Source organism: Myxocyprinus asiaticus, chromosome 15 (assembly GCF_019703515.2).
Source record: "Myxocyprinus asiaticus isolate MX2 ecotype Aquarium Trade chromosome 15, UBuf_Myxa_2, whole genome shotgun sequence".
Classification (NCBI taxonomy): Eukaryota; Metazoa; Chordata; class Actinopteri; order Cypriniformes; family Catostomidae; genus Myxocyprinus; species Myxocyprinus asiaticus.
Genome location: NC_059358.1, coordinates 31,810,575 through 31,835,730, shown reverse-complemented (window position 1 = coordinate 31,835,730; position 25,156 = coordinate 31,810,575). Strand labels below are relative to the sequence as shown.

Below are 25,156 nucleotides of genomic sequence, written 5' to 3'. Positions count from 1 at the left end.
AAGGACCAGGATATTCATTAAAACATCTCCATTTGTGTTCCACATAAGAGAGAAAGTCATACAGGTTTGGAATGACATGATGGGTGAACTATTCCATTAACACCTTTTCATTTTATTTTCTGACTAGACATGGACAACAAAAATATAGGGTTTTTTTTACCTCCCAAAATTATTACTATTGTTTAGGAGAGAGAAAATGAATCGAAACATACTGTGAAAGTTAGCTTTTCAAGCTTTATTTTAACATTGTTACAGGACAGTATCAAACATGGTTTAATACGAATGAGCCTTCACATTACACTAGGACAAAACATTCAGTCTTTTTTCTATTTGTTTGTGCAATATTTGATGTAGCATCTTTCCTCAGTTTGTACAAGTATGAGGATAACAGTCAGTTACAAGCTAAATGCACATTTTCTTTGCAGTCTTTTAGCCAAACTCTGCCTGTTATAAGGCATCAATGCATTGAAATGAGGCAATTCTGCTCTTTTTAACAAGAGTATACAATAATATGAACATGCAGTTGCACCAGAGTACCGGTAATCAAGACACTTAATTCCATATTATTTCCATTTCCATATAATATTTTACATGAAATCTACAGATAAGTCAGGAATATCACCCCCAAAAAAGTAAGCAAAGAGGTCTTTGTAGCAAATGCATCATATAGCTTATGGAAAACTGGCTTTGAGTTGATCAAAAAAGTCTTGTAAATCACTAGCTAGCTATCACTAAATATTATAGTTAAGTAAGTGCTGTATGCTACACCTCAGGTCCTGTAGTCACAAAAGGCTAAAGCATGCTGTATATGCTGAGGTATATTCAGACTGGACTTTGGCACTGGGTATAAATCCATTTAAAGCCTTTGGACATCAATGACAGCATAAACAATCCAGCCTTAATCCAACAGTCTTTAGCCTAAATAGCAGCAAAATACTACCTCTACAACAGCTCTACAATTTTCTCCCTAAGTTAAGATCTTTAGACCTACAGTATAACCCAAATAAATAAATCGGGTTGGCTTTAACACTACAAGCATGTTCTTGAAGTACGAGAAAACAGTGTTGAACAAGGCTAAGTTGTGGAATATGTGCACCCCATTCCACACATGGAGGTGGAGGGGTTCTGGTTTATCTTTAAGTGGTTTCCTGAGATTTGGATGGAAATGTTACACCAAGTCGTTTGCAAGATTACTGCAAAACTGCCTCCACTGAGTGCCTGAAGAGGAGGGTCTTCGAATGTTACAGTAGTTCAATACAAGCTAAGCTCAATCGACAGTATTTGTGGCATAATGTTGATTACTAGAAAAAATTAATACCACTCGTCCCTTGTTTATTTCAAAGAAAATCAAAAAGCATGCTTACAGTAAGGCAATTACAATGGAAGAGAATGGGACCAGTGCATAGACATTAAAATATACACTGTTTAGAAAGTATATCCATATGATGTAAACATTATGTGTGTTAACATGATTGTAATATAATAAAATCAGGGATTTACTAGTGTTACAACAAAGTTGTAATATAGGATACAACTTTACACAGATAAGGTTAGTAAGTTATTTTTCTACATTAAAATCGTGTTAAAATGCATAATGTTTACGTCTTGTGGCTATACTTTTGAAACAGTGTGCATTTTAATGTTTATGGACTTGCCCCATTCACTGCCATTGTAAGTGTGTCTTACTGTAACCACTATTTTTGCTTTTTTTAAATAAGTTTTTTATATAAACTTTTTTTTTTAAATAACTAAATTTAAAAACAATAAATGGGTCGAGGTTGTTTTGTAGTAATCAACATTATGCCACAAATGCGTAAATTGAGCTTAACTTCTATTGAACAGAACATTCATTTAAGCAACTATAGTTTTGTTTTGTGGAAAAAACCTGGGGCCTGCTAAACTGCACTGTCACAGATATAACCTTTAAGTATTTGAGCATTAAGCTAGTCCATATACTGAAGTTCTGTCCCTGCTGAAAGCACCAGCATATGTTGATCCCCAGCAGGGTTCTTAACTAGCTTAACCAGCAAGAGTTCCATGACCAACCAGTTTACTCAGAAGGACTATGCTGACTGACCACCATCACTAGTTAAGTTCTGGTATAGCTGGTCCACCAGTTAGACCAGCACCAATCCAGCACTAAAGAATGTAAACCAGTCTGGACTAGCATGGAACTTCATAATAGACTAAGCTGGTCTTTTTAAGGTGATCTTAGGTTTTTGTGGCACCAATTTGGTCTAATTCTACATAATATTCAACATGAACACATGAGCAATCTTGTGTTGATCTTGCACATGCCTTAATAATGAGTTCTGCTGACACAGCTACAGCAATCTCAGCCCCATGCAAAGTACTACAGTAACATCACATTTCATTCCACATACAGAGCACCCTGTGTGAGGGAAGATGGGATGGACCAGGAGAAAATGGAAACAGTACTACGCTGAGGTATTGAGGAGTCCTTTACCTCCCGAGACACCCAACTCTCCAGTTCCTCTTAGTGCGGTCAACCGTGGTGGCCAAATGTGGAGCCAGGGCCATGCACCAGATAGCAGAGGCTGAATGAATGGAGAAAGGGGTCTGAAGTCCTGTTAGAGTTCTTAAGACCGTGAGCGAGAGGTCCTGTGTGAGAACCATGGCTTTGCCAAGCGTTCTTTTCTCAAGTGAGATACGTGGCTACTCGGCAACAAATGAGTTCAGCTAATGTGTTTGTGATAATTCTGTCAATGCTATCTACTCTCAGTTAGAATGCTGAATCTGTGGTTTTCAGTGTTGTAGTTTATATGGATCTCGAGACGTGCAAGTTGAAATGCTACACTACATTTTTGTGTCTTCATGTAAAATATTTGCAATTTGTTGAGTCAATGAAACAGTCAGAGTTGCACTTGAGATGTCCATAAGTTCTGGGGAAAGCAAGACAGGGACATTATTATTTAGATATCTGCCCAAAAAAGAATCAAGTCATCATTTTCTACCTAAAGATACATAAAATGAAATTAATTAAATTATAATCAGTGCTGTGTGGCTGTCTATGAGCTTTGAAGCTATATATATGCTAGTGTACTCCTCAAAGTTGAAAAAATTTACATTTAGCAGAGGCATTTAATATTTACAGTCTTTCTTTTCTCGAAAACGGGCCAAAGATATTGATGACTCATCTTGCACTCACTCATTTTGACCAAGGAAATTAGAATTTCTGTCTTGTAATATCACCTGCTTCTGACTACCAATAGCTAATTACAAGATAGCCAAGCAGTTAATCTGGTACTGTGACATAAACTAAAGATTACTGGCTATTAAAAAAGGGACATATATATATATTGTATACAATATATTCTCATATATACAAAATTCTATAAATATATAGGCCTATAAATAGACCTGAACAGTCTTACCCAGGCAAAAATGATCTGCATGTGTGAAAGCCAAAATCCTTCCCGTCACACTCTTCTGCGTCTTCATAGCGATATCCATCCCCACAATATGCAAGTTTGCACTCTGAGAATGAGAGAAAGGTCAAGGGAGAAAGAAATTAATAAAGGGATAATGTCCAGTCAGCTGGTTATTATGGCAAAATAAAACATTACAGAGTGATCAGGACTTGTATTTTAAAATTATGACCGACTGACAGTACATTATCCAGCTTCTTAAAAGTCTACTTACCAAATAAATAAATAAATAGACATAAAATACTGAATTTATAAAATAACCACAGGGTGATGCAAAAGTTATAAAACTAGCACAGCTATGTAGTAAAGTTTAGCAGTCATTATACAAAAATATTTGTCAGAAGAATGTTGCATCTGACCAATCACAATTAGTCTTGTGCAGCCAGACCTTTTGATAAACTGGCAAAAGGTCTGGTCCATAATATCCACAGTTTTCATGAGCAACCACTGGGTGGCGCCATGATGATTCTAATTGCCTCTTTTGTGTTCCTGGTCTCGAGATACATTTAGACGGAGAACAACAACCATTTAAGTGTTATTTGGGGTAAAAATTAATTTCAGGCTCAACTTGTGCAGTTGTTGGCTGTCATAACAACTCAAAGTAGTTAATGATATCAACAAAACTGACCTCGGACCATCGCTTCATGACATCTACATACTCAAGTGAGACACTGTAAAAAAAAAAACCCTGGTCATCTCGACTCTGTTAAGTATTGGCACTTTAAAGTCACATGTTTTTGAAAATGTTTACAAATGTAATACTTTAAACATCACATTACCCGCTAAGAATATATGCCGATGCGAGCAAAAACTGGAGAACGGAAATTGAAAACAGACGAATCGTGGAACACTTCTGCATTCAGGAAAAAGGTGGATATTGCAGCTTATTCTGGCCAAGAACTGCCCCTCTGTGCCCCTACTCTTGGAAGTTTCATAAAGCCAACCAATCAGATTTGAGCTTGCTAGACTGAGAAAGTGCTTTCCGGTTTTGAGTGCAAAATTCATCAGATAGTCAGTGAACAGACTATGGGCAATCTGATGGTGTTACCATCTGAGTCTGAGACTAAAGGCCCCTAAACACTTCCTACGGAATCGAAAAACGAATGGGTGTGACATCATAGAACAAAATCTGGCAAACAAGAAGGTGTTTTTGAGTTCTTTTCATTCATAACAGTTTGCCAGGGTGAACTTTCAGGAAAACTTCTTACTGGTTGCTAAACACCTTCTTACTGCCATTGGCCCATGTCATCGGTAGGCGTGACCTGAAGCTCCACCTACTTTGAGGCCGACAGCTGATTCCTGTTCTGTCATTTAAGATCAGTCAACATGAACACACCGGTTATTAGCATTCTGTTGCAAATTTACCTACATCTGTACAATCATTCACGTAGAGACATTTTCTTAGAACTTGTCATTTTTTTTTTTTTTATTAGTCTACAAAAGGAATCAAATCTACTCAGAAACTCTTAAGTGCTCATCCACACTTTTGTTTTATATGCTGCTTCACTCATGTGCCATCTGCAGCCATTCACACATCTGCCCAAAGTAAGAAATGCCTATCATCATTCTTTTGTCTGTATTCTACCCATTAACACTCTTTTATACACACATCTTTGCAGTAGTATCATTGTCATCATAAAGAGAGTGTAATCGGCGCATATTATGGCAGCATTAGCTCCAAAAATTCAGAAAGTAAACATTACAAATGACACCTTATCTACTGCATATACAGTATGTTACTTTAAATCATCATCGCTTCTTTTACTGATCTCATGTGAATTCTAGTCATAGAATGAGGCACGAAGTCATTGATTGCACATTTTAATGTCATATTAGTTGATGTTTTACATGTAGTCTTGAGGGCCCTCATATGTACTGTAAATGTTGCTCTAAATGCCTCACCCAGCGGTGTGGCTGGTGTCTGAATGTTCGCAAATAATATACGGTTGCTCAGATGTTTTGAAATTCTTTTTGGCTCTGAGTGAAGAACGAAGAAGAATTTCTTCATAAGTGAGCTGGGGCCTTAAATCAGAATCAAGAATTCCTTGAGAGCTGTGTAATAAATTATAAGAACAGATGTTGGGTGACTACTGAATGAAGGTGTTATTCCCGGCTTCACTTGCTGGTAAATACAGGACCTGAATATTTTTGCATTCCAAATTTCACTTTAAACTACATTACACCATGCTCCTCTTTGCTGGGAATAAGCTGTCAGCTGGATCACTGCCGTTTCAACCTGATACTTACTGACACAGCCATCTGTGACCACCTTATTTCCATCATCACACTCCTCTCCGTTCACAACTTGCACAATGCTGTCTCCACAGAAACCCTCCTGGTCAGAATCATGCTCCATCGACTGAAAGGGTGTTAACTGGAAGGAAAGAGTCTTTTACACACCTTGGAAACTAAAAATCAATTGTTTACAATCTATTAGTATTTAAGGGATAGTTCACCCACAAATAAAAATTTGGTCATCATTTACTCACCCACATGTTGTTCCAAACCCCTTTGAATTTCTTTTTTTTTTTGATGTTCCATGACAGAAAAAAGTTATATGTGTTTGGATGAGTATATGATGACAGAATTTTCATTTTTGGGTAATAAAACCATATGGTATTATAGGTAATAAGATTAAGTAATAAGATATCCTTCAAAATCAATCAGGTGATTGGTACCTGAATTGGCATCCAGCCGTCAATGTCTTTAAAGTAAAGTGACCTCTGATCTTTACGGAATGCCAGAGCGTTATCAGTCTGGAGGCGATTCAGCTCCTGTTCATTATTTACCACAAATATCTGCAGCACAGACATCAAATGTCATCAAATGTCTATGGTTTGATTGGCCAGATGAAATATGGTAAAACATTTTATGGTTCTTAAATTTACAGTACCAAGATTTGTTTACAGTAAAATGTACAGATCCAATTTGGTATACGCACACAGATTAAAAAAATCATTTAAACCTGTAAATAAACTTTAGAAAGCTTAAAGCTTTAGGAAAAATTTTAAACAAAGAAACATTATTATGTAAAATCAATTATAAATATTACATATTCTGCACTATTCCTAGGTCACTAGTCTAAAAAGCACATTTGTGATATTCACCATGTTAACTTTTTTTTTCTTCTCTTTGGAACATTATTAAATCATGTTGGATAACATGGATCACCAGGTTTAACACAAACTTGTGGAATCCATACCAGCTCGAATGCATGCAATCATTTAAAGGTGCACTCAGTAATTTTTTTCATATTAAAAAAGTTTTACTCCTAAAGAAATTAATTGTAATTTTGAAATGTATAAATGTTTTAATTGTATTATATTACCCTGGAATACGTTTTAAAAATCGTGTTACCACAGCTGCGATAAGGCGTCTAACACAGCTGCTGAGGGAGTGACAGAATATTTTGCCTATTTCTCTCTTCTTACTGCAGTTATCCAGCGCTCTTTATTTTTATCTTGTTTTGCAAAGTTGTGAGAGTGCAATCGTTGATATTTTCATTAGAGCCCGACTGATATGGGATTTTTGGGACCGATACCAATACCGATTTTAGAGGGGGAAAATTCACCGATTACCGATATGGTGGCCGATATATTTAATTTTTGAGATGGAATGAAAACAGACCTTTTCTATGTGGATTTTTCACTGACGTGAACTGATATGACTATGCAAAGGTATTCAGAAGGCTGCTTTCTAAAACAAATATTTTTATCAAAGAATATTTGACATTATTATCATACATTGTCAACAAATTCTAGAAATGAACACTGAGGAAATAAAGAATAAATAAAAATACAATAAATAGCTTAATAAACATCAGAACTGTTTAGTATCAGTCAAATGCTGACCATTAAAATAAAGAATAAACAAAATAAAATAAATAGCTAAATAAACATCAGTACTGTTTAGTATCATTCAAATGATGACCATTAAAATAAAGAATACATCAAAATAAAATTTGTTAACGTTATATTAGTAATATTGAAAAGGGAAAATGATGGGGTCATTGTTTATTAACTTTCCAGTATGTATTTCACAAACTAGTTAGCAACTTACCGTGAAGACACACAGCTTAACTCCGCCCTGTCTGCAGAGCCACCGTCAGCTCAGCTCTGTAAACAGTGGAGTCGGAGCACGCTCTGCTGGACAATCTACGTTATGACACCAATTCTAAAGCATTGTTTTCTGCAATATATGTTCTGAAAAAAAGTTTTCATATCGGCGCATATCGATACCGATATATATCGGTGAAAGGCTAATATCGGCCGATAATACCGATATATCGGTCGGGCACTAATTTTCTTATGCTGTTGGAGCAAATGGGTAAGCAAAAATGTATTTGCTGTGGTCTCTCATTCACAGATATTTATATGACAAGATATATCTATTATAAGATCTTTCCTCTAATACTTCTACTGTAATGATGGCAAAGATTGTTTTTCAAAGTTCAAAACTTTTTCAAACTACTAGCCTCAAGAAAACAATTAATCATACATTTTGTGATTCCAGAAATATCTAGAACTGTGTATTCTTCATAAAAAGCAAGCTGTTGCAGGGAGTTGTTACATTTTTAGCATTTTCAGTAAGTTGAATTATAAAAATTATATAAAAATTATAATAATCTACCTTAATTTAAATAATTTTAAGATATCTTGAGGCCCCCCTGGAAGTGTGCTGAGGCCCCCTAGTGGGTCCCGACCACCTGGTTGAGAACCAGTGGTCTACGATAATATCTTAATTGTTGTTCTAACGATGTGCAAGCTGACATTATTGAGTATGTCACTCACTTTGCACACTCACCAATCAAAAACACACCTTGAGAGTCCATGCATTCACTGCGTGATGTAGCCTATTAGAATGCAGTGTGATAGTATAGGCATACATGGTCACCGCACCACAAGTTAAGCTAGCGAAGCTGTCTAAAAATGCATGACTGAAGTTAAAAATGAGTGAACAAACAGCACCAGGAGACAAAATACAGACACCACCAGCCTCGCAATCTACGTCGTTAGATTTATTTGCTAGACGTGGGTCATCCTCACTCGCATGGAGGTGGTTTGGCTTTGAAAAGATGGATGTTACTCAAAAGACGGCAATCTGCAAACTGTGTCGGAAATCGGTTGCCGTTAAAGACATTTCGACAACTAACTTGTTTCACCATCTGCGAACTAACCACTGCACATTATATAAAGAATATGTAAAGCTTAGGGAGTCTAAACCAGCCAAGGTACTAGCACAAAAACACACTCAGCAAATTTTAGCGGAATCATTCTGCAAAAAAGTTAATATCCTATTAACAAGAGTGAGCTAGTACAATATAAGACTTTTACAAACACATTTTTGAAGGATGCAAAATATAATTTACTTATCGTTATCGACAAAATCCCAGAAAATACAGAGATTTCATTTTTTTGTCAATATCGCACACCCCTACACACCACTAGGTGTCACTGTAAATCCAAGATGACACGAACAAAACGATACCGAGTGCGCCTTTAAAAAAATAATATATTTTTTTTATTTTCTCCCCAATTTGGAATGCCCAATTCCCAATGCGCTCTAAGTCCTCGTGGTGACGTAGTGACTCGTCTCAATCTGGGTGGCGGAAGACGAATCTCAGTTGCCTCCGCGTCTGAGACCATCAATCTGTGCATCTTATCACGTGGCTTGTTGAGCTCATTACCACGGAGACATAGTGTGTGTGGAGGATTCACGCTATTCTCTGAGGCATCCACGCACAACTTACCATGTGCCCCACTGAGAGCGAACCACATTATAGCGACCACGAGGAGGTTACCCCATGTGACTCTACCTTCCCTAGCAACCAGGCCAATTTGTTGCTTAGGAGGGCTGGCTGGAGTCACTCAGCACGCCCTGGATTTGAACTCACGACTCCAAGGGTGGTAGTCAGCATCTTTACTCACTGAGCTACCCAGGCCCCAATAATATGAAATTTTGAAATATATGTTAATCTTTCAATTTCAACTTTTCACTCAAATTGTTGTGCTGATAATATAATTTGTAATGACAGAAAATTGCATAGAAAAATAGAAGTAAATAGAAAGTAGAAGCATTTTCATTTGTGGTCTCAGATTTTGGACCTCACTGTATCTAGTGATAATCAGGCTTAGCAACTAAACCACACTGGCATTGCTGGCTTACCGCTGGCACTCTGGGGTAGCTTCCCCAGAGCAAGTGCTGGTCATAGGAGGGGTTGTTTGCACTCGAGAGGGCATTGCAGCTGCAACGGCCTGGGCTGCCAGGTTGTCCCTTCTCCCCTTTCTGTCCTACCATGTACAGTCCTGAAGGAGAGGTAAACAACATTTAGCTGAAGGCATACAGTAGATGTCCCTCCATGTGATGCAACGTAATGGAGTGATTTTAAGAGCTACTAAACCTGGCCCTAATCTATCACGAAGAGAGAGCAATTGAGTTAATATGCACGGAAACCAAAACAAGACAGCAGCTGTCCAGTGAATAATGTGATGACATAATGTTTGTAATTCTGTGGCAAGCTTGGCCGCACCGGCCGTACGTTAAGGACATGATGTCATGGCTCCAAGACTTTTGAGGGGCTTCTGTTTCAGCATGGGATCAGGTTGCTTCTGAAGCTAAATAGACCAGTGGAGGGACTTCCTGCACAGATTTTAGATCCATGTGCTTCCACCATCCCTGCACATGGCAATAGCTAATGCTGCAATATCATCTCATGGAACCCAGAGACGCACTCAAAATGTCTATGCGATACTAAAACTAACAAAGAGCTTTGTGTAAAGACACAATGCCTATCAAAAAGGAAATAAAAATTACATTAAATAAAATAAATAAATAAATAAATAAAGGGGGAAAATAGTTTGTGGACACCCCCTTTGTAATTAACAGTTTGGCTGTTCCCTCAAATTACAGAAAATTCAAATCTTTATGTTACAACATACAACTTTGTGGGAACAGTCTGTGGACGGCTCTTTTCTGTTCCAGTATGACAATGTCCCAGTACACAAAGTTAGGTCCATAAAGACATGATAGACTGAGTCTGGAGAACTTGACTGGCCTGCACTGCAGCCATGTTCCAAAATATATTGGAAAGCCTTCCCAGAAGAGTGGAAGCTGTTTGGGATGACCAGTTCCCTATTAATGCCAAATGTTTAGAAGTTTAATGTTCAATAAACCCATATGGGTGTGGTGCTTGGTGTCCACAAACTTTTTGTCACATAGTTTAAATAATAAATGTATAAATTATTATTATTTATAAATTAAATGAGGCCAAAGGAGATTTGCTTGCTGTATATAAATAGTAGTTGTATGTAAATAAAATACCCGAGGCAGGCAATCCAGGAGGGCCAGGGTGACCAAGGGGCCCTTGAGGCCCCACAGGTCCCATGGGTCCAATTGCACCATTGTCACCTTTTGAACCCTGTCCACGCAGAAACAAAACACACGGCTCATTTATCTCCAAACCTTTTGCATTTGTATCATATTAATATTATGTTTTGGAGGATGGATCACCTGCTTTCCTCTTTTTCCTGGGCGGCCAGTGGGTCCCCTGTTCCCTGAGCTTCCAGGTTCTCCTTTTGGGCCCATCTCACCCTGATAAATTATTTAAAGATGTGCACAAATAACAAGTTATCATACTAAAATCCTCATATAACCGGTGTTTTCTCTCTATTAGCAAAAAATAATAGGATGAAATCAGGTAAATTGGGCCACATTTTGTCCTTCGTTGAACAGATGAGTTTGGCTCAACTATGCTCAGATTCAGAGAAAACCAAGTGAGCCATTTTTCTCAGTTTTGGCTTTGTATTATGTAATGTAACATATACTGTGTATATATATATATATATATATACACACACACACACACATAGTTACCACTGTAACATCCTATAGTGCATTCCTGTAATTTTATGAAAGTGAAAAAAATATAATCATATTGTCATTATCACCTTCTGGCCAAGCATTCCAGGAAGACCGATTGATCCCTGGAAGAGAAAACAATCTTTGTTAAACAAATAATCTTCACATCTGAATTATGGCTTGGACCAATTACAATTTGCAATGTAAGTCAAATTAAACCACAATTTCTTGTCAAGGTAACTTACCCTGTCACCTTTTAAGCCAGTTTCCCCTCTGAAACCTTGTGAGCCCTAACAAGATAGGAGAGGAAGAACATCTCTCAGAACATAATCTTTAATCACAACAAGAGTGAAATTAAAACATTTACACACTCACAGTAGTTTTCAATAATGAACAACATGAAGAAATATGTAACATCTATGACAGTTTAATTGTCATTCTGCCAACTGATGTATGATTTGGTAATTTCACCAGAACATAAATTTGGTGGATAGTGAGAGGCGACTCACTTTTTCACCCTTATATCCAGGTAAGCCCTGAATCAAAGAAATTCAGAAACATTCAGCTACATTCAGCACACAGAGAACATTATACCACAAGGCAGTTAAAGACAACACAGCAATCAGAAATCAGGAAGTGAAGACTGCCCAGACCTTGGGTCCAACTGGTCCTCTTGCCCCTGGCATGCCCATCAGCCCAGGGTCGCCTTTCTCTCCCTGTTAAACACACACACAGGGTTATCTCATCGTACACTAGAATTACACTGAAACGATGTCTCAATGGTATCTTGTCCTACTGTAGGTCAATTACTCATTTTTGATCAAAATGTTTACCAATGGCTTTATTTAATCCGATTTTGAATTAGAGTTTGAAGAAACAGTATATTTCAAACATTTTAAACAGGTTTGGGAAGAAAGACAAATATTGCAGATACAAATCATTCTAGTAAGCCTCAATAACCTTTAGATTTATAGACAATTTGCTAGTTAACAGGGTTTTCATCTTGCTAATTAGAATGTACTTCAGGCTGGTTCCTGTGTAATGTAAAGAGAATCAGGGTGCGCTCCATTTAGAAGTGATCATGCTTATGCCCTATTCCCTTCTAATTCTTTACCATCGACTGTGAGAGCTTTGGAGGGCTAAAAATATGTGAGACTCAAAAATAAGGGTAGAAGAAAGAACTGTGTTCACACTCACTTTGGGCCCTGTTTGTCCTTGCCATCCACTTGGTCCCAGTTGCCCTGGGAGACCTGGAGGGCCAGTGCGTCCCTGTAAGATATAAAATCTATCAACATATCAATATTTCATGTTACTATCAATATATTAAGCCTGCACATTTCTCAGCCAATCAGAAAACACCCTCTGACTGTCAATCATTATGTGTGTTTGAGTTTGCTGGCATTGTGTTGGCTGACTAACTTTGGAGAGCAGGGTGGCTAATTCTGTTTAGCACTAACAGCACTTATATCTCTTAAAGCACCTTTAAGGTGTATAATAAATAGAAATATTAAATCTTTTAAAGCCCAAGTGTGTAATTTCTGCACCATTATTATCACCAAACAGATTTGCAAAAATAATAATTGTTTTAAAACAGGTTTTCCGAACACTGCCCCAATCATTCATTGGTAGGCCAAACAGATAGTCCGTGATTTGTGCGTGGATGCCGCGGAGAATAGCGTGAAGCCTCCACACGCGCTAGGTCTCTGCGGTAACATGTTCAACAAGCCACGTGATAAGATGTGCAGACATGGAGTCAACTGAGATTTGTCCTCCGCCACCTGGATTGAGGCGAGTCACTACACCACCATGAGGACTTAGAGCGCATTGGGAATTGGGCATTCCAAATTGGGGAGAAAATCCACACACACACAAAAAAAGTAATGGAATCTTGATGATTCTACACAGTGAGTATTAGCTGGGAGTTTTGACCTCCATTTAGGTAGCACCTAAAGATGATTGGCTGTTCAAACCCTGGGCAATAAGGAGAAGGTTAGGACACCATTTCTTCTGAGTGCTCTTAGGGACAAGATAGCCATCAGAAGAGAAAGAGAGTGAGAGAGAGGGAGGTAGAGAGACAACAAACTAACCCAAGCCCCATCAGTCTCCTGGATTTAATTAAATTACGTGCGGGCCAGGAGCCGGGAATTGTGGGAGAGCGAATGATTTATCAGGCCACCCCAGCACTAAGCTAAATTACTATGCAATGCTGCAAAGCTTCCTACACCAGCACCACTCCACTCTCAGTGCTTTTCTCCTCTAGTGTAACAACAGTGCACCCACAATCCTGTGTGCTGTTAAATGGCTTCTCAATTTACCCTCAGTCCTGCTTTAGGTATTACTGACTCTGGTCCCAAATTATTTCCTGGAAACCACATCAATGTGATTGTGGGAAAGGAGCCATGGGGATGTTCCATTGTGGATTGACTCTAATAAGGGCGACCACAAGAGTCCCCTGCTGTTTATCACTCTGGTGCTTTGAAGATGCAGAAGATCATGTGGATTAATGTAACCTGTGTATATGTGTCAAGGTTGCAACAGGGTTATTAAAGTCTTGACATTTTAATTTAATATAATTTAAATGTACACTACCGGTCAAAAGTTTTGAAACACTGTTTCTCATGATCTTAAAAATCTTTTGATCTGAAGGTGTATGCTTAAATGTTTGAAATTAGTTTTGAAGACAAAAATATAATTGTGCCACCATATTAATTTATTTCATTATAAAACTAAAATTTAATTTAAAAAAAAGGTTTTTAAATTGATGACTTGGACCAAATGATAAAGAAAAGCAGCCAATAAGTGCCCAACATAGATGGGAACTCCTTCAATACTGTTTAAAAAGCATCCCAGGGTGATACCTCAAGAAGTTGGTTGAGAAAATGTCAAGAGTACATGTCTGCAAATTCTAGGCAAAAGATGACTACTTTGAAGATGCTAAAATATAACACAGTTTTGATTTATTTTGAATTTTGTTTAGTCACAACATAATTCCCATAGTTCCATTTATGTTATTCCATAGTTTTGATGACTTTACTATTATTCTAAAATGTGAAAAAAAAATTATAATAAAGAATGAAGCGTTTCAAAATTTTTGACCGGTAGTGTATTTAAAGGGATGGTTCACCCAAAAATGAAAATTCTCTCATCATTTACTCACTCTCATGTCATCCCAGATGTGCATGACTTACTTTCTTCTGCAGAACACAAACAAAGATTTTAAGAATATCTCAGCTCTGTTGGTCCATTCAATGCAAATGAATAGTGGCCAGAACTTTGACACTCAAAAAGCACATAAAGGCAGCATAAATGTATTCCATATGACTCCAGCGGTTAAATGCATGTCTTCAGAAGTTAAATGATAGGTGTGGGTGAGAAACAGATCAAAATCAAAGTACATTTTTACTATAAACGTCCACTTTCACTTCCACATTCTTCTTTTGTTTTTGGTGATCCACATTCTATGTGCATATCGCCACCAACTGGTTAGGAGGAGAATTTATGGTAAAAAAAAGGACTTAAATATTGATCTGTTTCTCCCCCATCATATCGCTTCTAAAGACACGGATTAAACCACTGGAGTCTTATGGATTACATTTATGCTGCCTTTATGTGCTTTTTGAAGCATCAAAGTTCTTGTCATCATCCACTTGCATTGTATGGACCTATAGAGCTGAGATATTCTTCTTAAAATCTTTGTTTGTATTCTACAGAAGAAAGAAAGTCATACACATCTGGGATGGCATGAGGGTGAGAAAATGATGAGAGAATTTTCATTTTTGGGTTTTAAACATTTCAGGGCTGTCTAGTGGCAATTTAGTGTTTAATAAGTAAAGTTTTCAAATTATATAATATACTGTGTTTAAAAAAATATTAATTTGTGGTTATTTCAATTTTATTTTAGTTAGTTTTGGAGTCATGAAAATATATTTTAGTTTACTTTCAGTTTTTCCAATTAAATTAGTTTGTATTTTAGTTCAAGAAAAATGTTTTCATTTAGATTGAATTTTACTTATCATTTATGATAAAAAAAAAAAAATCTATATATATATTACAAAAAAACACTGGCTATACTTGTTTTGAATTTCCTTGAGCTCACACTATGCTGAAGCCATGAAAGACAAAACTAGACAATGCATGCGGGTCCGTGCTCTCACAAAGTGTCCTTCCCTTTTTTAAAGGTAAATCCACTTATTGGAAAATACTGGGCAGTGACTGTTTCACCTTTTGTCCAGGTCTTCCAATTTCACCCTGGCAACACAGAGGAGAGGAGGGGAGATAAAGGGCAGAGTCAGTCCATCAGTGTGTTATACAATAAACACAGTCTTATTTGATACTGAGACATTCATATCAACCCTTACATTACACAAACTAATTTGGGTAAGAAATGTTCCAGGTTAAGCTCTATTTTGTGGATTACCAGAGAATTTTTGTTGTTGTAAAAATTGGCAGAAATAATGCTTACAGTACTGAAATGCATTACAATAATACAAGGGGAAGTCAAAGGACAAGGCATTGCACAGACAATTAAATACACACTTTTTCGTAAGGGATAATGTACAGTCAGCAGGTTGTTATCGCACAATAAACCCCAACAGGGTGATCAGGACCCTGACGCGAGCGGAGGGGTTTTGTATCACCCTGAAGCGGTTTATTTTGCAATAACAATAGAATGACTGTTCATTATCCTGCTTATTATCCAGCTACTAACCAAATAAAAAGTACATGGACATAAAATATTGATTTGTGTTGAAATTATGTAATTTGAGATGAAAGAAATCGCTGAACAGCTGGAATAAACCTCCAGTTTGCGTCTGAGTTCTGTTTGTGATTATTTAGTGAAAATGACCATCTGACTCCATTACAGATTATCAGGACCCTGTTGCGAAACATTGATTTGAGTTCAAATTATTTTATTCGCTTTCTTGTAGAGATCGCACAGTGAAGCAGAAGAGACGGCTCGCAGAACCCGGATGTGCAGTTGTTACAGAGCAATATCTGACCGCTGGATGGCATCATAGACCAATCAGAATCAAGTATTCCAGAGAGCCGTGTAATATTATTACATGAGTTATACAATGAGGGAGAGTGAATGATTTATCAGGCCGCCCCAGCACTAAGCTAAATTACTATGCAATGCTGCAAAGCTTCCTACACCAGCACCACTTATTACACGGCTCTCTGGAATACTTGATTCTGATTGGTCTATGGTGCCATCCAGCGGTCAGATATTGCTCTGTAACAACCGCACATCCGGGTTCTGCGAGCCGTCTCTCTTGCTTCACTGTGCGATCTCTACAAGAAAGCGAATAAAATAATTTGTACTCAAATCCATGTTTCGCGTTGGGGTCCTGATCACCCTGTCTGGGTTTATTGTGTGATAACAACTTGCTGACTGTACATTATCCCTTACATAGCCACAACATTTTAGCTCCTGTCACAACCACAAGCTGGTAAACCCTGTAACTTTGGCATGATACATGCAATGAAAAGGTCCAGAAAGGGACTATTTACACGGAGCAAACTCCATTGGCACAGCAAAGCCAGAAGATCATCTACCTAGAACAGTAGACCCACAACTAAAAGGACACATTTAGAAAATTTTGCTGCTCAAATAACTCAAATTTATGCACAGAAGAATTAAAATAAATGATAAATATACAAAAATACAAAATGCTAGTTTCTGCTTTTAAAGTCTGTGGAATGTCTTGCCCCATACACTTCCACTGTAAGTGCAGTTATTACAAACTGAAGGACTTAACTCATTATTCTGTGGTAATTGAAATTATAATTGACAGCATCTGTTACTTGTGCCGATCAGCAGATGAACCCAGAATATTCCTTTAAGAGAGGTTAAAACAGGTAAAATGAATTCAGTGGATTTAGTCTCTCTTTAAACTCATTTTTTTTTTAGTTCCTAATTGCCTTTGCCTGCGGTCTTGCTTGTACTGTGTATTTGTATGTATGTACAGTATGTATGTAAATATGTGTCCTACCTTATCCCCCTTTGGTCCCTTTGGTCCCAGCAGTCCTGGAGGACCCTTAACATAACACAAACACTATTGTATAACACATCTCCAAAACTTGCAATTTCAGTTAATATCACCAGCTAACTTCAAGCCACAACTCCAAAACTTTAAAGATGCAGTATGTAATTCACGCACCATTAGTGGCACAAAATGGAATTGCAAAAAAAGGTTTTCCGAACATTCCCCTTGTCTTCTGTTGTTCGGACAAGCAGGCAGTCCTGCCACACACTCATACTATTGGTTGAGCCAGTGACAACACCGCAGAGGCACATTGTTTACACATTGTTTTCACGAAAATCAACATTTGAGTGGCTTACTTATAGTTGTCTCTGCACATTAAGCTGGGATAGGAGAAAATACTTTAATATCGCAAAAATTACACACTGCCCCCACCCAAGAATCATGGCCAGTGCACAGGGGACACTTGAACTTTACATGAGTTTTAATAATTTCTTAGTATTTTGTACGGCCCCCTTTTATATTAATGACAACATGCTTCAAGGTGCCAAAGACTCCTTATGATCCATGTTATCCCAGTTCTAAAGAGCATTTTGTGTGCTTTAATGGAAGAAAATCTGACCTTTTGTACAAAGGAATTGACATGTTCACTGTCACAATTTGATTAAAAGTGCATTCAGTAATTTATTTCCTCATTTAAAAAGATTTATGTCTAAATAAATGAATAGTAATTTTGAAACATAAGTATAAAATCATGACCACTCATGTGAGATGAACAGTTCAGACATATCAGAAACCATTTAAAAGCTGTTTTATTCTACATGGGGCAGGGGTGCCTCATGGGGGCAGCCATGTTAGCATCACATGACCAGCTGAATACTACTCACTTAATCTCAGTATAACAGTCCCTGTTATGGGACACTTTCACTTATGGATTACAACCCCATTTCCAAAAAAGTTAAGTTGTAAATTATGTTCACCCTTTGCTATATTGAAAGCACCATGCCTACACATTATATGATGTTTTACCCTGTGAATTTCATATATATTTTTTTTAATGTACAGTAAATTCAAATCAGATGACTGCAAGACGCTCCAAAAAAGTTGGGTCAGTCGAGTATTTACCACTGTGAAACATCACTATTTCATCTAATAACACTTATTAAGCATTTGGGCGCAAGTTTGTTAAGTTTAAAAAGTGGAATTTTCCCCCATTCATCCATTATGCAGGTCTTCAGCTGCACAGTTGTACGGTGTCTTCATTGCTGGATAGTGTGCTTAATAATGCACCACACATTCTCAATAGGAGACAGGTCAGGACTGCAGGCAGGCCAATCTAGCACCCACACTCTCTGCTTACACAGCCATGCACTTGTAATACAGGCAATATGTGGTTTGAAGTTGTCCTGCTGAAAATTCCAGGATGTCCCAGAAAGACGGTGCTGCATGGCAGTATATGTTGCTCCAAAATTTGTACATATCTGTCTGTATTTATGGTGTTCTCACAGATGGGCACTGACACACCCCTAGCCCATACAGACACTGGCTTTTGGACGGTCCTTTTCCTCTTTGGCCTCGAGAACACGACGGCTGTGTTTTTCAAAACTTTTTTAAATGTGGACTCATTGGACCAAAACACATGGTTGCACTGTTCTACTTTCCATCTAAGATGAGACCGAGCCCAGAGAAGCCTGCAGCGCTTCTGGACAGTGTTGATGTATGGCTTCAGCTTTGCATAATAAAGTCTTAACCTGCATCTGTGGATGCAGCGGCGAGTGGTGTTTGACTAACATAGGTTTACTAAAGTTATCCCAAGCCCATGTTCATGATATCCATTATAGATGGATGATGTTTTTTTAAGAGAGTGACGTCTGATGGATCAGAGATCACATGCATTCAGAAGTGGTTTTCGTCTTGCCCTTTATGCACCGAGATTTGACCAGATTCCTTGAATCTTTTAACTATATTGTGCACTGTAGAGGGTGAAATGCCCAAAATCCTTCCAATTTGCTGAAGCAACTGTTGGCAAATTTACAAGTTTTGAACGATCCTTGCTCTTGAAGGACTAGGCTGTTTTTGGAGGCTCCTTGTATACTATGACACGATTGCCTCACCTGTTTAACATCTCCTGTTTCACATCGGCTTGTTATTTTAACTCGTCAAATTGTTATTAGTCTTAATTTGCCCCTGTCTCAACTTTTTTGGAGAGTGTTGCAATCATCTGATTTGAAATTACTGTACATAAAAAAAAAGAGAAAAAGAAAGAAGTGAAATTCACAAGGTAAAACATGATATAATGTTTAAATTAGATTTTAAACATCAGATTTTCAGTGTGGTCTCAGACTTTGAAGCTCACTGTACATTTTGAATGGACTGAAGGTGCAGGGCAGGGGTGAACTCTCTCTCGGGGCTCTGAGTGTCTGTGTGTGTCTCTCTTGGGGTTGTTTCTAAGAATGATATGATGAAGCAGAGGCTGGCAGTGGAAAAAGGTCTATTTCCATCTGGTCTAAATGTGGAGCGTTAATGGCCTGGTGTGTCGTGGGGGGGGGTTGTTGGGGGTTGGGGGCATCCGTGTCACTATCAGAAAGATGTCTGGGGAACTCACACGGGTCTCACATGCTGAGAGTGCAATAAAGGCTAATTACAGAGCTGGAACTCACCATTGTGACCATCCAATACTCTGCTTCCCTGCAAGGACCTTCACCAACTACGCAATCCTCAACAAATGTGCACGTGACTGTTGTTATCACTTAAAAATGATTTAGACATGTGGCTCTCAACTGGTGGGTCGCGACCCACAAAAGAGAGAAAAAACAATGCTAAATGTAAAAAATAATATGCCACTAATTATACTGTATAATCATGTATAGTTTTCATAGCAAAATCAGTTGTGCTAATAACTTTTAAAGAGGTGAAGGAAACACATTCCATATCTTTATTTGATCTTTTGTCAAACTCTACAGTGTTCAGTGCAAATTCATCTGTTGCTTGGTAGATGCTAGCCAAATAAGGTAGATGTCATCATGGACAGATGACATGCCCTCTTTTTAAAAAAAAAATTTTCACACACTTCTGCTGTTCTTTATACATCTACAAAAGCAATTGCCCTATTCTGCCTATGTCATGTTAATAATTTTGCATATTGTTGGATCTATGCAGTTCATGGTAACATTAATACATTTCAGCATTTGTATATATAATTTTGATTTTGGTACTGTTTTGGGATACTGCATCTTTTATTTTCATACATTAAATGTGACTAAGGCTGTCAGTTTCTAACATTCTGCTTTCTCCAGAAAGAAGATATACAAAATTGGAACGATAAGTGCGAGTGAGTGAGTAAAGGTGTAAAATGTGAGTAAAGGGTGAGTAAAATGATGACAGAATTGTCATTTTTGAGTGAATTAACCTTTAACCTAAACATTATCTTGTACAGTATGAAGCACATACTGGAGGGCCAGGAGGTCCTGCGGTTCCTGGGGGCCCCGGGGAACATCCGTGGTTTGTAGGATTGTGCTTCTCCTCTGAGTTCCCTTCAATTGGTTTAATGCCATTATCAGTCTACAAGACAAGTCATACATACAAATACATTTCAGAACTACATATGATGGCAATAGGTTGATGTTTTATAAATAACAGTCCATAAAGAGTTACTGGCTTTGCAGTTTCTATGGTGACAATATCACTTTCTTTGACTTTTACAACATTAAAAAAATATCATTTTAATACTTTCGCATTTCAGTTTCATATCAAAATTCCTTTAAATCGAATTGAGTAATCTTTAATAATAATAATAATAATAATAATAATAATAATAATATATATATATATATATATATATATATATATATATATATATATATATATATATATATATATATATATAGTTTTAATAATTGGATTTTGTTAAATGATTCACAATTCAATTTGATGGAATTTTGTTATGATACTGAAATGCATTTTTTGTACATTAAACAGTGATTTAAGCATATCTTATATGCTTTTAGCCAGCATGATGTTGTGGTCATGGGAAAAACATCTGATCAGATCTATAAGTCTAGGTCAAGTATCTGGAACTTACACATTAGAACAAAGCACAGGTCCTGGATCAAGGGTCATGTATGAGGACTCACCCGAGGCGTCCATCGCCACAGTGAAGGGGGTGGTGGGAAGAGAGGGGGTGGAGGTGGACTCAGTAAACAGCAGGGGTTGAATTTCTTTCTGGTTTTCAGCAACTGAAGATCTGTAGATGAGTGGGAAAGAAGTTCAGAAGGAACATGTCAACAGACACGCTGTCCAGCGGAACAGTGATTCACTCCATTGCTTTGGAAAATCAGGGATTGAAACACATGACAGCAATGATCAGAACGTGGGAGGGGATATAATTACAAGTAGTGCTGTTGTTGTTTTTTTTTACATGTATATCTACACTGGAGGATGGTTGATAGCTTATATATTGATGATATATTATAAATAATTTTTTATTTACCATTTAAATTTAATTGGTGGGAAATGAGATTTAAAACTTATTTCACATAATATTTACTCAAAATTGAATGTTTTCACACACACAAAAAGAATGCTTCTGAACATTTTTTAGTATGTTGATAAGGCTGCTGACAGAAGCTGCTGTTAGATTTTGAAACTCTACAAGGAGAACTACCACTTCTGTTAAATGACTAACGAGACATGGTTAACGACTGATGCCAATACTCAGCCAATCTATCTTGACAATTTTCTCCATTAGTTTTAGAGGTTCAGGTAGCCTACTTTAAAGACTAAAATCAAATATCATGGCTTAGTTCACTACCTCATTCTGTTTTAATGTGCTGATTTAAAATAATCAAAATAACAGTGATGGCCAACCTCATAATATTGTACTCTCTTAAGTGTATAATGATTGGGAAAAAGGGCTACATTCTGAATATTAATTAATTAACATAATGCTTCAAGAATTCAAATATAATAATAAATAAAACAAGTTTAAAACCTTGGCAAACATTGGCAAAGGATGTCTCAATTTATATTTATTTCAGTCACTTTGGGCATTTTATATTATCTCAACTACCACAATTTCTAATTGATTCTGCTAGTGGAAAATAAACAGTGTACATTTCTAATGTTTTTGGAGAAAATACCATTTAATGGTCTTTTTACATTTTTTTTTTTTTTTTTTTTTTTAACAGGTAATATGTTATTTACTAAAATATATTACCTGTTCAAAATGGTTAACAATAAATAAATACTATCTCTGTGGACATGTCCATGTGTGCACAAACCCCGTTTTAGAGAAAAGAATGCAATATGTGGGAAAGATGCAGTACACATTGGAGCAGGTGGGGAAGCTTGAGAACAGTATGGGGCTATGGGCTAAATTTGAGAAAATGTGAAATATTTTTAGGTCAAATTTCATTAATATATTTACAAAAAAAAAAAAAAAATATTTAAAGCTGCACAACATTCAGAAAGTCAGAAGATGAAAGGTCACAACTGTTTTTTTCCCCCATACGGGTCAAAATTGACCCATTAAGACTATGGATGGAACAACTGTTTCTAAAAAGTAATATCCAATAAACTATTATGTACAAGAATTTTGTTTGTTTTGGTGGTCTTGACAAAGTCACAACATTTGGTTCCGGTACTAAAAACTAAGCAGTATTTATAATGTATTCTTTTCCTGTGCCGGGTCTAAAATGACCCAAAGACAATAGGAGGGTTAACACATGACTGATTGTGACAACTTTTACTGGACTTTTTCCATACTATTAAAGCAAATCTATTAATACTGAAAAACATTTTATTCTGTCTGCATAATACCTGATGTCTGCACCAAATATTGAATATTACAGCATAAAGGGAGTTGTCAAATAATTGAGAACTAGTAGTCAAATATTGATTCAATCAATAAAGGCATGTTGACAACAGTGATCCTTAGTACAAGGCAAGTTTTCAATATTCAGCTGAATTATTTCTCACATAGCAATTCATTTCAGAGAACATACCAGTCAAAAACCTTAAACATTTGTTTGCCACTACATTAATTTTATTTGTAACATATTCATAATTACTGGTCGAGTAAATCAAATATGCTTGAGTCTCGAGGACCAAACAGTTCTTTTTTGCAAATCATAACCCCTGAATCAAACCCCTACTCATCTCCCAAACATATGCAAAGGAAAAAGATGCTGCCGTCTTACCTGTCGGTAAAGGAAAAATGTTATCCACGTAAGAGAATGATGACACATAGCAGAGGAGTGGAAAATATAGTCCAAGTGTGAGTAGAAACATGCTGCTTGCTACAGTCTACCTCCAACAGCACCGAGGAGTGATCTCAGGCGGCCCAGCACTACACTTCTCCTCTCGCTCTCTCTCACTAGCTCCACGCCTTTAGGAGAAGTGAATGGAAGCCAATTTCTGTTACACCTCTTCCATGTATTGGCCCTGAGCTAAATATACAGGAGGCAGCCTGTCAGCTGCCCGCTGTAGCCAATATTAGCCTGTTACTACTGGCAGTGTTGCCTTTGTTTCCCCCTGCCTCAAATGGACAGAGAAAACAAAACAGTGCGGACATGAATGACATTGAAGTGATAAGGTGTCATGTTAATGGCCGACGTTGAACTACCACCATAAACATATATAGTGGGGTCGAAATGTCCACATTGAAAATCTGGGATTCAAAATCTAATTTACACCTAGAAATAAACCAAAACATTTGAACAAAGAAACATTATGATGTGAAATGAATATGAAATATTTAAGATTCTGCACTCTTTAGGTCACTAATCAATGAAGTCAAATCGTTACATTGATTCGTTGTTAACTCTGTACGAAAGGTCCGATTTTATTTAAATCATTCTCAAATCAAGCTAACGTGGATCATGGTTTTGCATAAACTTGTGGAGTCCATGCCAGCTTGAGTGCATGCTGGCATTTAAGCTAAAGGAGCTTAGAAATTCCAAATACTTTGAAATTCTGAAATGTCAATCTTTCAATTAAAACTTTGCTATGCTGATAATATTATTATTAAAGAAAACAATTCAATTGAATTAGAAAAATGCAAAAAGAGGCATTTTCTCTGGTGTTCTCAGACTTTCGGGCCCAACTGTAATACAAAGCATTATGAACAGGGGCATAGCAGTCATTTTAAAAGCGGGGGGAACACAGCTGTCAGTAGGTGGCTTGCACAGACCCAACACTTAAAGTGCAGTATTAATATATTACAGTATATATTAATATATAAGTATGATATAAGTATTATATTAAATTGCAAAATTAGCTGCATAAATAAAGGGCATCTTGTGGAGTGCTTGCTTCTGTTTCACACAAGGCAATAAAAGACTGAGCACAAGCTGGTCTTGAATAAATTATTTAAACAATTACAATAATGATAATTGTGCATGTGCACATTTTTATTTTTTACTCTGTGCTTGTGCATTGTGGGATTTAAATGTATCCAAGTGGCTCCAGTGTTTTGACTAAGTTCACAAAAATGTGTTCAGATCCATTTAATGATTCAGTGACCATTTCGGGTGATGCCAGAAGGTGACAAATGAGGGTCTTGTGTGAAATGAGTTAGTCACTGAATCAACGGTCAAAAGAAAATTTTAATCCTTTAAAATTTGTATGTCTAAAGACCTACAAAGAGACCTTAGAAGAGGTTTTATGCATTACTAGAACAAAGCAAATCTATAATTACCCTACAGTTTGAGCTGCTGAGCATGACTTTTATCAAAAAAACAATACTAGACTTATATTATCACGAGTTTCAATAATGTCCGTAAATTTTCATGTATAAAAAAGCATGCCTACATATCTATTGACTTCAGTAAAATACGTACGAGTTCCAAGAACACAGCAGATCTATCT

At 37.1% G+C, this 25,156-nt stretch overlaps 1 protein-coding gene across 1 annotated transcript; it reads right to left on the bottom strand.

Annotated features, from left to right (window-relative positions):
* Positions 1-253: 253 nt before the first annotated feature.
* Positions 254-23,644, bottom strand: LOC127453060 (acetylcholinesterase collagenic tail peptide-like). Its single transcript, XM_051719072.1, has 17 exons — positions 23,488-23,644; positions 21,424-21,533; positions 20,741-20,851; positions 17,300-17,344; positions 15,528-15,554; positions 12,504-12,575; positions 11,960-12,022; positions 11,816-11,842; positions 11,552-11,596; positions 11,396-11,431; positions 10,959-11,039; positions 10,770-10,866; positions 9,615-9,754; positions 6,128-6,247; positions 5,697-5,823; positions 3,396-3,498; positions 254-2,903 (listed from the first exon to the last, which is right to left on the bottom strand). Exons 1-17 carry the CDS (start codon positions 23,576-23,578, stop codon positions 2,834-2,836), a joined length of 1,365 nt encoding a protein of 454 aa, XP_051575032.1. The 5' UTR covers positions 23,579-23,644; the 3' UTR covers positions 254-2,833.
* Positions 23,645-25,156: the final 1,512 nt, after the last annotated feature.